Source organism: Strigops habroptila, chromosome 9, assembly GCF_004027225.2.
Source record: "Strigops habroptila isolate Jane chromosome 9, bStrHab1.2.pri, whole genome shotgun sequence".
Classification (NCBI taxonomy): Eukaryota; Metazoa; Chordata; class Aves; order Psittaciformes; family Psittacidae; genus Strigops; species Strigops habroptila.
In genome coordinates, this window is record NC_044285.2 from 7434359 (window position 1) to 7448508 (window position 14150).

A 14150-nucleotide genomic window follows, 5' to 3' on the forward strand; every position below is an offset into this window, starting at 1 on the left:
ATTGTGGCTCAGATCAGTTTTGAGTTTTCTGTGATCTCAGTATTTGATGCTTTTTACAAACATACTTTAATATATTCATTGTACATCACACCATATCCTGTCTTCTCTCTGGCTTTGCATAACTCTGCAGCCTTGGGCATATCAGATGTATCCAGGACAGGATGTAGCTGTGACATAAATAGAAGATCTCTGTGATGGTGTTCCTGTTTACCCATCATTTGCATCGCAGAATACCCAGTAGTGGCCACAGCTAATGAAGTTTTAAGGGTTAAAAAAAAAAACTTTCTTAATGGCCCTGGGCTTGGGTAAAGGAAAGAAGTATGCAGAAGCACAGCCAGAAAAATTCCAGTTGAGACCTGAATCTAGGTTGAATTTCCCACATGCTGTGTATATAATTCCCTTTGACTCCTTATAAAATCCTAGCCCTGTGTTGTTTCAATGCCCTGTCCCTTTACCAATGGCACGGCTCAAATCTCAGCTTGCAATAATTCAGAACATCAGCCCAGGTCATGGCATCTGGAACTGCATTTCGTTTCCTTTCTGTGCTCCTCTTGATGAGAGACACTGCTGTGCTAATGGGGTTTTGTTCATTTCATTCAGGCTGCTCTTTCCCCAACTGATGTCACGATTAGTGATATCAAAGTCATCTCCTAGTGAACCTTGGGGATGACATGACTAGAGGAGGGTCCTTCTAACAGGCAGGAGATTAAGCAGCAAGTTAGCAGTACTGGAAGAACAAAGCTCTTCTTTTCATGTATATATCCACAGTTGAAATGTGTGAAGGGGAGATGGGAAGTAGGTGATATATTAGTGGAATTATTACTCAAAGGGTTTTTGCTCAAAGTTTTGCAAGAAGTGCAAGTGACGCTTTAATCTCTCACCTCTGGTATTGTTGGTGCCGTGTTATATTCTGGGCATGTCGAAATGTGACACTGTAACGAGACATGATCTGTTGGATAAGGTTTTATGTAGCATGAAAAGGTTCCTCTGCTCTCTTTTTTTATTATTTACATTCCCAGAGAAGGTTACGTGGGCTTTGCAGAGATAAATGGTTAACCAGAGCTTTCTGGCAGCTTCCCCAAAACTTGGGGAGGATCCTCCTAAGTGCTGGCCTGAGGATTTTGAAGACTTAAGCTCAGTTCTAGCCCTGGAAGGATGTATATGAGAGAACCTGTGGTTGCGTATCCTGAAGCCAGGTTTAGCAGGGCACAGGAGGTAGTACAAGGAGCTCTGAAAAAGCACAGAAAGAAGGGCAGCTGGGCACCAGTGTAAACCAGTAAGCTATACTGGGTAGTACTGAGGTGGTCTGGTCGGGACTGCAGCCATGAGGTGGTGGAAGTTAGGAATGAAGTTGAAGCACTGAAGAGAGTGCAGGAATCTTGACTGGTGCCTGCCAGCTGGAGGGCTGAGTGTGAATGGCCAGTGCTGCTGTCCACTACTTTCATGGGCTCTAATGTTTTTCACAGTTATCACAGTAATTTCAAGGCAGATAAGTAACTGGATATGTGGTGAAGCATAGGATTGAGTGACTCATGTCTGCCACAGAGTTAAATCTTTGTTTCCCAGGTGTTTCAAGGGTAGCAAGTTTTATGGCCATGTCATCAGCTCTTTGCTCCATTTGCTGCTTCAGTAGTCTTCGTGCTGGGTGCAGTCTGGGGGAGCGCAGTGTTTGGATGTGGGATTTGGCTGTGATGGTTTCTGTGAAGGGAACAGGCAGTTAACAAGCTCTGTGATTTCCTTGCTGGTACATACCTTCGTTATGGTTCTCTTGTGGGTAGGATGTCAGAGCTGCGGATGCACTTGTCAGGAGGGAAGCTTTTTTAAGGAATCTGTAACTGGAATAGCGAGATTTCCTTGGCTGGACCTATAGGCTATGGGCCTCTCTATGTCACCCACAGGGAAACAACATGGATGAGCTCTGTCTGGTCTCTTCCCTCACCCCCCATTTCCTGGGTTTTGTGTTCTGGAAACTCCAGAAGCTTTTCTGACATTGAATCTAAGACAAGCTTGATTTTGATCATCCTTGAGAAGAAGAGCAGAACTCAGAAATAGGTTCCTCTCTTCCTCTAAACTCAGAATAAGTTTCTGCCAGTCCCATGCTATTTGCAATTAGCAGAATTATGGCAAACTCTCTTGGGGTTTCAGAGATGAGAAAGCCCTTGCTTAGAGTTTCTTTTTTCTTATTTTGACTGAAGAAAGAACCTCTCAATTAAGATGCTGTGCTCTCACCCAATATACAGAAGAGATAAGAGTTGTTAAAGCTGTATTCATCAGTTGCAAAAGAGAACACGTTTTATTTTGCTCTGTGCTATTTACAGCTGTTGTCCATTAGGAGTCCTCAAGAGCCTCATTCTCAGCTACAACACAATCCCATAAGTTTAGCTCAGCAATGAGCCTGGAAAACAGCATTAAATCATGGTGATGGGAGAAAGAAGAAAATGTTTGGAAATGGCAAAATGCAGCTGATGTCTTTGTGGAAGCTGGTTTTTGCTTGTTGCTGTTTTAAAGCATTACAAAGGTAGACTGTAAAGCACTACTAGCTGGAGCAGAATAGAAATTATGTACTCTAATTCTGGGTGAAAAAACCCAGAATGGCTAGGAGTTCTGTAGGAGCTAGAAGAATCTTTTGTGATCCGTAAGTGCATTAGGTGCTTATGTGTACACATTGATGTAAATATACCAACCTCTCAGTAAGATAAGTATGATAAAAGACTAATATATGGCTATTGAGAAACAGAGTTCCAGTTGCTTTACTGGACCAGAATACGATTGCTCTGTATGAGCTCTTTGAGCTGAGGGTGCAGTTCACTCTCCTAGTGCCCATCAACTGCTTAAGAAGAAAGTAGGGAGGTATGGAGGGGGGATTCTTTCTAAATCTCAGTGCATTCGTGAAAGATGTAACTAAGTAGTACTGGAATGTACATATGGAACAGAGCTACAGGATATAGAGTTAAGGAGGAAAAAAAAATGCTTATTCCTTGTTTGACTGTGAAATGAGAAATTTCACCTGTATTCTCAGCTCTGACACTATTTGCTTTGCCAGATGAATCACTAAACAGCTCTTTAACATCTGTATTTTTCAGCATGATGTGCTACCTTCCCTGTTTCACATTAATTGATTAATGAGTTGTAAAACATTTGGAAACTGAAGGACAGCTTTGGGAGCTAAGAGCAGAGGCTTAACTTACTAACTTAGCATTTGTTTACAAGAATGCTCTGCTGATGCCTTTGGTTTTGTTTTTTACCCTATTTACCACTCCCAAGCCTATCAGCTGGAGTCCCTCAGTTCACGCCAGGGAACAGAGCCTGAGTACTGACGTTGTCTGATAGAGCAGGACAAACCTATCTTGGCACCGCTGTGATGCCCTGACAGATAATGGTTTCCACTAAAGTAAATCCGCCAAGTTGACTTGTGACAACAGCCTGAGATTGGGAATGCTCACGAAAAGATCATTCTGAGACAGATAATTGCTTTGTCCCTTCCCTTTATTTTCTGCACCTGAGTGGTGTCTCCCTCCGTCTTCTGTTTCCCTGGCCTATCTGTGGAGCATGCTTAGCACAGATGGGATCTTCAAAGAATCTGCTATTAAATTTCGTCTTTTCTAAGCATATGTATACTGAGAAGTTTTGGCGGCTTGTAACTAGACCAAATGTGGGTGGTTTTTCACAGGGACAGCAAATAACAGAAAAGGTTTCCTTGTTATCAGATATGTTAAGTTGCAAGTGTACTCTGAAACAGGTTCGGTAGAGCTTATCAATGAAATGATTACTAAAACTTTGATTATTTTTTTCTTTTTTTTTTTTCAAGAAAACAATGTTCCAAACTCTTTCCTCAACCAAAATTCACACAGCTTGTCTCCCGTACCAAATGTATTGCTAAAAACAGCTGAACTCTTCTAGTTACAACTTCTGAAAATCAGCTTTGCCAATCTGTGTGTCTATATTATACAAAACTGAAAACTGCCTTTCTACCAAAAGTAACAGCCTGCCTTAGCTGTGTGCTTTGGTATATCCACCTTTTGTTAGATGGGTATGAAATGATAGTTTTGAGTACTCTTCCTCTGCAGCTTATCTGGTTAACATATTCATATATCTTCTTTAATTACATCAGTTTAATGTGATTAGTTATGATTTTGACTCTGCAACACAGGTTACTGTCAGAGATCAGATGGCCTGCATGTCTTGGGAGGCCTTATAGGTAGACAGATCTGCTGAGAGATTTGGAAAGCTCTTAATTGTTAATGGTGAACTGAAAATGGAGAAAATAGATTCTAGCTGCTTTTTAAACCTTAGTGAAGCTTGACAGGATCAAACTTTCAAGAAAGTATACTGGTGCCATTTTGAGAGACAGTAATCTGCATATGCAAAATGCCCTTTAATGGTACACATAAATATCTGTAAACTATCATAGAATAAATAAGCAAATCATAGAATAAATAAGCAAAGGGATGAAGCTAGCACATGCTGGTTCTGAGGACTAAACCTGGGATCAGTTGGCAAATAGCATGTTCAGGAAATGTCTGGACTATTTAGGGGTGTGTTTTCCTTAAAATATATCTTGCCTTGTTATTTCAGTTAAAAAGGAATAAAAGCTACTTGCAAAAATATTGTTCAAAGAGAAGTCTTGTCTAATTGTGTTTTGTTTTTCTTTGTTTTACAGGCAATCGTCCTTATGTGTTTCTAGTGGCCCGTGTTCACCCTGGTGAAAGCAATGCCAGTTGGGTAATGAAGGGGACCCTGGAGTTCCTTGTGAGCAATGACCCCATTGCTGATCTCCTGCGGAAGTGCTTCATTTTCAAGATTGTCCCCATGCTTAATCCTGATGGAGTCATCAATGGCAAGTGAGTTGTGACGTTATTATTCTGGGGTTTTGATGTTTTCTCTGCAGACTTCATCCCTATGCACTTAGCAGGTCTCGTCTTCAATGTCTTGGGTCTGGAGAATTCCCTTTGCCTCATGTTTTATTTATCCTGTTATCAATCCTGAGTGGAAAACGTGAATCTGAGATATAGCTCAGCGTGCTGTCTTGCATTAGTCAGATGTACGTGACTCTGTACTGTATGTGGCTATAAGACCTCTCAATTGCCTGGATGAAGTATTAGTGGTGCCAGAGAAACAGGATCTTTCTTGATAAATGGAGGTCTACCTACTCTGCTAAAGCAGCAGGGCAGACTACGCCTGTGAGACAGATAAGCTTGGGAATAACTGGCTTTAATTAATGCTTTGTATAGCGTGGTGGGGGGAGGAGATGAGTAAGGATCTATTAAATTTTCACATTTTCATGGAAATATTTCCATATAGTGAAGCTCCCTCCTTCTCCCACCTCCTTTTCAATCTTCCCTCCCACACGTTTCCTAAGAGATACTAAATCTGAGCTTGGAAAATACTGATTCCTTTTTGCATTCTTTGCGTTATACCATTCTTGCCCACTCACACTAACTTGCCTTCCCTCTCCCTCTACATGAGTGCAAAAAGTACAACTCTGCTCCTAATATGTTAGCATGAAATAAATATTGCTATGCAGCCAGTGAAAGAGGAATTCTCTTTGAAGAGTGCACTGAGATATGGTAGGCCTGCGCTTCTCTGGGAAAAAGTCTCCAGTGTCTCCAGACAGTGGAGTTTGTTCACTTCCTTAGTGTTTGTGGAGTGGCTGTAAGTTAATAACTGTCAGCCCTGTCTGATTTAGGGGCAGGGCATTACCACGGCATCCTGCTGCTAGCTAGTGAATTGTGTGTTTTGACCTGGTGATAAGGTCTTTCAGGTTTTGTTAATAACTGTGTCCTCAACAACAGTGGAGCACATGACAGACCTTGAAGCTGAAAGCTCAGCTTAGACAAGCACTGAAACACACAGCAAAGTGCTGAGGAACAACCCTTAAGCTACATTCTCCCATCTGCTTTTGGGCCAGGCTGTTCAGATCGAGTTCTGCAGAAACAGAAAAACAACCCTGAGTGACGACTGAGTTGAGTTTAGTTCTAAACTAACTCATTTCAGTCTGGTTCAGCAGGGTGCAGCTTGGGCTCTTCTGACAGTCTCTAGCCTGTGACTGTGAACAGTCATAGCTTTTGTGTTGCCACACTCCCCAGGACTTGAGCGTATCAGTAGTCCAGAGTAGTTGGATACTGCCCTAGCGTATTCGAAGCCTCTGCTGGCACTGAATGCTTCCTTGATCCTTCCAGGCAGCCAAAGCAGAAAAGAAAGGTTGTGGCTTTTTTCCCCCTGCTTTTTCCCTTTCACTGCACTTAAAGTTTCCAGCAGATGGAGGTCTGGAGGGAATGTCTGACCTTTTTTCTCCAGCTGTCAGGAGCAAGTGTAGCACAGAAGGAACCCTCAGGAGGGAAGATGTGGCTCTTGGTGACACCTGGATGAAGTGTACTGCCTGAGCTTGTGTCACACGGGAAGGTGTCTGGCTTCCCTGGTGCAGATGAGCTTAAACTGTAGTTGAATCAGGTGATGAGTTAAGAAGTTTGATAAGCCTTGCATGTAGGGTAGAAGCAAGGGAACAGAGACTTGGCCATGGCTCTGTTGCTTATCATGAGGCCTGGGAAAGGGGAAGAACTACTCCTTTGTGCTTTAATTTAAATACTTTTGTCTCGTGAAGCCTCCTGTGGCCCAGATAGTCTCTTATTTCTTCCCATGTGCTTTTTTAGTAGAGTTGGGTCCTCCTACCCTGAAAGAAATGCTTCTGTTTTGGGATTTAGATTTACTGGTGATAACCACGCTCACTGGAGAAGGCGAATGTCTTTCAGGCCCTTAATGACCATATGTGCACATGCAGATTGATTTGGTTTCTTAATGTTCCACATTGTCCAGTTTTAAATGCTTTTGTAAACTCTGTTATTTTTCAAGTCAATGTTAAAAAGGAAACTGTTTTATGAGGCAGCTGGTCTATAGCCCCTCACTGACCATAGTACTTGTAAGAAGATACTTGCTAAATATTTTGTAACATCTCTCTAACCACTTTACAACCCATTTTGTGAAGCAACTTGCTTGTCCTGGAATTCAGAATCCCTTTTGTGGAAGCCCACCAGGCATCCATGAAAAGATTGCTAGAGTGCCTGGTGTTCCCTCAGCCAACTTCCGAACCTGCTGTTCTTTTCTAGTTTTACATGAGTTGCTGTGCTCTCACACCTCCCCCCCTGTGAGGACTGGACACACTGAATACATCAAATCCACTATCCAGGCCAATAAGTATCTTGGCTCTGTGCTGTATGCTGGCAGTACCTACATGTGGTAACCAGCGATGTTATCTCTTATTGTGAAACAAGGATTTCTTCTGCTTCACTGTCTCTGTTGCTTTTGTCTTGGTATCTGAGATTCTATCATTATTTAAGAAAGAACTGGTTTCTTTTCTGTTGGTGGTTGTTTCAATCTCCTTACTCTGTCTCTTCCCCAGCCCTGTCTCTGGGTGTGCATAACACCTTCCTGCTCGTCACAGAGATGAATGCTGTTGTGTGGTTACAAGGGGATTCTTCCAGCAGCCCAGATGTGCCCCTTCCCCAGATGGCTCCCTGCTGCAGGCTCAGCTCAGCAGAAGAGTGCTCATCCCAGTAGGGTACTGCATGATCGCTCTTTGGGAGCTTCATGCAGCAACAAGATGATCAGGGCCTTGGTATTTGCTTTGGTTAATGTGATCTGAAAGTTACATGCAGAGAGTGATCCTCTAACACAGATAGGACTGCAGTAATACGACTATGCTCTGTCTGCATGAGGCTAAGCTGAGCTGGGAAGCAGCTCTTCAGCCTCCCTTTCACTTCCGTCGGTGCTCTGAGAATCCGTTCCTCTCTGTCAATAATGGAGACACTTGCAGCCCTGTCACTGATGCTAAATGAAGGTATTGGTGATGCAAGTGTGCATGTATGAGTGAGGCTGTCATCACATAAAAAGAGATCACTAGCAGGTAATTTGACTTTGTTCAATCCAGGGAGAATTGGTGAGCAATTGTGTTGCTGTGTGTGGCTGAGTGTTTTGCTACATCCTGAACAGCACTTGGGTGTAGGGTTTGTCAGATAATATTCAGCTGATCTGATAATGGCTCTATATTGTAAATTAAATGACAGACACTGCTTTTCATAAAGTTCATCTTATGCTTTCTGCCAGACACTGGTTTTTGACCCATCACTGCTTGTGATGGGATGCTGCCTCATACAGACCTGTGGTCTGACCCAATATGGTTATTTGTATGTGTTAATTTTGTCTCTTTCAATATAAATTACAAGAAAAAATAGTCTCAATCTCCAAGACCAGTAGTGTAAGTCAGTCTGAAGTGACAGCCATATACTTAACAGAGAGTGTCCTTGCATCCTGACTTTATTTTGCACAAGTTGTTCTGTGAGAATCCAAAGTCATAAATGTTGTTTGGTCTTACGGCTCCACCCTTACCTCCATCTTGTTTTTAAACAAAATTATAGTAAAATAGGAAAGCTTTAAAAGGAATTAATCGCTATGAAGTGTTGGAGAATCCATGAAGAGCGACACTTTTATTAGGGAAGTGATATAAAATGCTGTGGGTGAACGAGAGACCCGTGCTTTATTCCTGCCTCTGCTGCCAATGGTGTATGAGACCTTGGTCATTACCTCCTACTTTTGGCTGAGTTTTTTTGCTTAGACAATGAGATAATGACAAATCATAACCTTTGAGCAGTTTGAAATAAAGAGTGAAGAGTGCATATTGGGAGCATTTTCTCTTCAGCCTAGATCTGCTACTGTTTTAACTATTAAGCTTGGTTTTAACTTGTAGAATGTGGAAAATATTGTTCTTGGGAAAACTCCATGAGGAATGCTGCAGGGTAGCCTTTGGTAAAACTTTTTTGATTGCTTTAAAAAAAGGTCATCTTGGCAGTCTTGGGGTAACAGTTGAACTTGATGATCTTAAAGGTCTTTTCCAACCTAGTTGATTCTATAATCTGTTCAAGTGAAATCTGTGTACCCCAAAACTAGATCACTTATAGTCATAGTTGTGTAAAACCCAGAAAAGAGGGTTCTGTGGGGAACTTGTAAGAAGCCTAATTATAGCAGCACAAAAATAGGTTTTTATAAAGAAACAGAGCACTCTTTGCTGTCCACACTGTTCCATATAAATGTGTTGTCACCCATTTGAGTATTGAGGTGTGCGTGTGCGCAGGCATGCCTGTGCAGTTACAGGCTAACTTACAATGTGCTCGCATGCTGTCTTCTGTGGGTGCCTGCTGTGCACCCTCTTGGCAGCAGCCTGTTCATGCAGCTGTTGCCAGCATCTGCTCAGATGTGAAACCATCTCCACGCACATCTGGCACTCCCACACCTGTGCTCACAGTCACCACACGGCAGTCAACACTTTGTGGTTTTGGCTGGGCTTCTCCAGACACTGCAATTCTAGATAAATATTGCTATTTATTGGACCTAAATTTGGGGTTATTAATTATATCAGTATAACCTAATTTATATCACCATAAACAGCAGTAATAAATGATGCCAAATGCTAGTACTTGATGCTTGCCAACTGTGCCTGTTTGATGAGGATTCTCCCCCCCTCAGTTCCCAGAAGTATTAAATTAAGAATGATTGGCTTTGCAAGATCATTGATCAAGCAAGAGGTAGAAGCTCCTGGGGAAGTGATTTGGTTTTTAAAAAATACTTCACATCAGTCAAAGACCTGCTCTTTCAGTGTCTATGTGTGTTTTGCATTCAGAAAGTCTTTTCCCACTGACAAATCCCCTACTGGTCAATATCAGAGTTCTCTGAGTTCCCGTCTCTCTCCTATGTTGCCACATTCTTCCTCTTCCTTTACTTCCTTTTAACATTTCCTCTTCTTCTGTCTGCCCTTTTCTTGCCCTCCCTTCCCTCCTATGGAATTAAAGAAGCTTTTCATTGAAAAGAGCTTCATGCATTTTATAAACAGATTTAACCAATCAGTGGAGATGGGAGCTGGTGAGGTTTATTTTGGTAAAGGAAGATGAATTTTTTGGAAGCTGCATGATTTCTTCAAAGCCATGGGGTAACCATAGTAGCAGTTAGGAAGAGGAAATCCAGATTTGCATTTGAATTATAACCATGAACTATTCTTTATCTGATTTAAAAACACCCTGTTCTTTTCTGTACCTGCCCTCCCACAACACAGGCTGAGTAAGCTGTTCTGCTGCTGGAAGGTAAGGCAGGTGGGCTGCTGCATCTCTTGTCTCCATTGATATTCACTACTGCTCTATTTAGGCTGTCTATTCCATCCTGTTTGACTTATGGGGCTTTGTTCAGCCCCTCTTCAAATCCAGCAGAGAAAAGCTTTATTACTTTGACAATTACTGAAACGCAGAGAAGGAAAGGTCCACTAAAATCCCATCTAGAACATGTTTCCTCCAGATGCTCTCAAAAGTTACAAGGGGAAAAATGAGTCTGCTCCCACTTATTCTTTGGTATGTGGTCTTCTGTGTTTTGAAGGACACTCTTAAGAGGAGAAACAGAAGCACGTTTGTCTCTGTACCCAAAACACCATATTTGTATGTATGGCTTTTTTTTCTTTCCTATATTAATGCTTACTCTCCTGCATTGAGACTGTGTTCTTCAGACAATAAGAGGCAGAACTGATCAGGGACAGGGAATAGAAAGCTAATGGCCAGCCTAAGGAGTAAGTTTGTGATCCAGAACTGCATCCTCAAGGATTAAATCTTGAGGTGATGCCACACAAAGCTGTACAACTGCAGACATCCCTCCTTTCCTCCCCCTCCTTCTCTTTATTGCTCCTCTGTGGTCAGAGGATTGAAGAGGAGTTTAATTCTCAGAACCTAGCCTTGCATAACTAAATTGGTGCCATGCACTCTGCAAACTCCAAAGGCTCTCTCCAGACTAGCTAATCTGTGATGTGTGTGTTTCTCTAAGGAAAGTGTAGAGATGTGGGAAGGATGGGAAAGGAGTGCTTTCAAATTAGTGTGGTGGGAGAGTTTGTCTCTAGGAAAGAGGCACTACAGCATTAGTGTGCTGCTGTTCTTTGGCAGATGCTGTATGAGTCTTTCCTTTGTGTTGTCTTCAGAAATCTTGCATCTAAATTGGCAGCCCCATGCCAAAAGTAATTGGGTAGATATGTGGAAGCCAAGGTATTCTTGGATAAAAGAGCATTTTATAAAAGATTCAACACTCTTTTATAATGGCTGTGCTCAGAGTTGCACATTGGAAGGTGGTGTATCTGTGTGCACTGATGCTTTTCTCAAGACCTCAGAGGGGATGAAAATGCCAGTTTTGGGAGCATCTGTACTGGCTCTGGGAAGCACACATGGAATGTAGGCTGACTTTCCCCAAGCAGAATAGATGTTTTCTCAGCTATTTGCTGCTTTGGTGCCTCAAGTGCTGCTTCTCTTGCTCCCCACTAAGAGGGCAGTGATGGATTTGGGAGCTTAGGGTATCAAACGTGGCTGGTGTGTGCACAGCATGAGCTAAAACATGAGCTGCAATATTTCTCATCTCTGCAAGCTCTTCCTCAGTGAAGCCAGAAGTGGAGTCTGACCCTGCAGCATGTGAAGGTGCCCCAATTTCAACCAAGGCTTTTTGTGCAGATGTGACAGCCCATCCTTGGCTCTCCTGTGATAAACACCCATCTGCACCCCAGGACTCTCCCGTCTGACAGCACTTCCAATGCAGTATTGTTTATTCCTTCCTTTATCAGCCGGAGCTGCTGGGCCCCCTGAGTTATTAGCTCTGTTCACTCATTGTCAGTGTTTCCTCCTTCGTAAATATGCCCCCATACGTCTCTGCTCCTGAGGAATATGCTTTCTCCTCTATTTACTGCTTTTCCCAGGCCCCTACCTCCTCATCGTTCTCTCCACCCAGTGGCCCAATAACAGCCAAGGAGATAAATAAGCTACATAACTCTTCCCTGCTATTTTTTCTTTGTTGTTGTTGTTGTTGCCCTGCATGGTAATATATATAATAACAAGGAAACAAATCTTATTACTAAAGTAATTACAATAAATAAGAAGCCGAGAGGGGAGCTGAAGGAAGGGTCTGTCGGGGGAGTGATTGCAGGAGGATTTTTTAAAGTTTAATTTGCTTGAAATGTTTTCTGCCACTTTGTTGATACCCTGCTGAGGGGGGGCCGTGACTAATTATCAGCCAGCTGTTGTTCTAACACCCTCACCTAATTTACTGTGTGGCTGAATCTCTAAGCCAGGAGCTTGTGTGATATCATTGTCTATGGGACTCAGCACCAGCTTTGTGTCAGTGGTTGGCTTTATTGCTCGGTGCTTTTGTTTCCCAGAAGCTGAATAACTGAAATTTTGGGTGCTTTTCTGTCATTCCTTTTATCTTCCAGCATATCTCATGTGCTTCCTAGCGTTTGGGCCAGAGAGTACACTCTATCTATTGCATTGTAACTGCTTGTCCCAGTGTTCAGCCTAATAACAGACCAACGCAAAGGCTAGCTTTGTCAAATTCTCTGGAGAACTGCACCACTGTCTGTGTGCCTTGGTAAAGAACAAAAAGATCCAGCAGTAGAAAGTTTGGTATGGACAGGGTCTAGGATTTGTTAAACTCTAAAGGCTGGGACCTCATTTCTTACAGAATCATAGGCTGGTTTGCGTTGGAAGGGACCTCAAAGATCATCCAGTTCCAACCCCCTGTCACAGGCAGGCACACCTTCCACTAGACCCGGTTGCTCAAAGTCCCGTCCAACATGGCCCTGGGGATGGTCCAACCTTCCAGTGATGGGGCAGCCACAGCTTCTCTAGGCAACATGTTCTAGTGTCTTACCACCCTCATACTAAAGAATTTCTTCCTTACGTCTAATCTAAATCTACCCTCTTTCAGTTTAAAACCATTTTCCCTTTTCCTATGGTACTTAGAAAAGTACCATATTGTTACTTGGTAGTAGAACGGAGATTACAGTACTGTCTGTCTTCTAAACAGCCATGAAAACTACTTAGTTAATGACCATAATAAGGACTGCAAGGATCTAATGCATTGTGCCTAGTTTCATTAGTTTTCCAGTTGCCAATTACAAAAGCATGTGCAGTCTTTGTAAAGCTCTTAAACAGTAAAGGTACCCCATGAGTTGAGTGTGTCTCTCTTGGCTTTTTCATACCCAAATTATGCTGGTGATGCAGGGTCACCTGGGAATTTCACTACAAAAATCACTTGATGGGGGCTCAGTGTTATTACTGTCTTGGACTACTAAACGCTTCAGCTTTTAGCCTTGGAGATGACTTCATTTTAGATAGGCTCTACCTTGTATTTTCAAATTAGCATGAATATTAGATATGAACACGATGTTCCACAGGCTCAGAAAGGAATAATTTTGTTCTGCATTCGTGTCTATTTTCCTGACTGATGATGGAAGTTCGTAATCAGATGTGTACACTCCTTTGAAGACATTTTCAGGAGCCAAGAGACTGGTGTACAAAGCTAGCTTTTAGTAAAGTTAATGAGATGATTGAATTATATTATTATTCTTGTTAGCTTGATTGTGTATCATTATCCCTTTTGTTTGTTATTATGCTTATTTGAGTCTCCTTTGTGGTATAGTATTCCCATAATAATTGTGCCTGTATTAGGCTCTGTTTAGAGACAGGCAAAGAGCAGCTGGTCCCTTGTTAGGAACCAATGCACTAGTTGGTTCCTAACTAGTTGGTTCCTAATGGTTTATGCATTAGGATTGGTGAGAGTGAAAAGGGCATTGGGTTGTTGATTCTCACAGAGCCTGATCCACCTTCTCAGCCATGGCCACATGATGCACTTCATGGAGATGTGAGCTTCCTAGTTACAGCTTTCCTGCAGTATTACATCTTGGGATAGGGAAAGCATCTTACTGCAGTGACTTCTGCAACCACATGATGAAGGTTTGTGAAGGATACCTCAGCATTAACAATACAGGAGTTGGAGAATTGTAGTGAAAATCAGGATTCTCTTCATCCCTGCTTGGAATTTGCAGGAGGTATCTGCAAACTTTGACCCTACTGGCCACATAGGTAAACCTGTACTGAGAGATACTGTAATTACTACTGAACTTGGATTTTACTTCTTACCTCATTGTGGTATGCATCAAATACTGATATCAAAGTTGAATATCTCGGAGATGAGCTAACGTCACAAGTAGAGGGGCTGGTTTGATCACCCATCTCAAGATCAAGTCTGCTTATCCAAGTTAATGCTTATTGGAAGCTACAGGTTCAGAGATGGAGTTGTTATTC

General features: G+C 42.3%; 1 protein-coding gene across 1 annotated transcript in view; it reads left to right on the top strand.

The window, feature by feature from the left end:
* Positions 1 to 14150, top strand: part of AGBL1 (ATP/GTP binding protein like 1) — a 268169-nt gene that overhangs the window by 91470 nt on the left and 162549 nt on the right. Inside the window, exon 18 of the mRNA XM_030498061.1 lies at positions 4661 to 4841. Coding sequence (XP_030353921.1) covers positions 4661 to 4841 — 181 coding nt within the window. The remainder of the gene's footprint in view (positions 1 to 4660; positions 4842 to 14150) is intronic.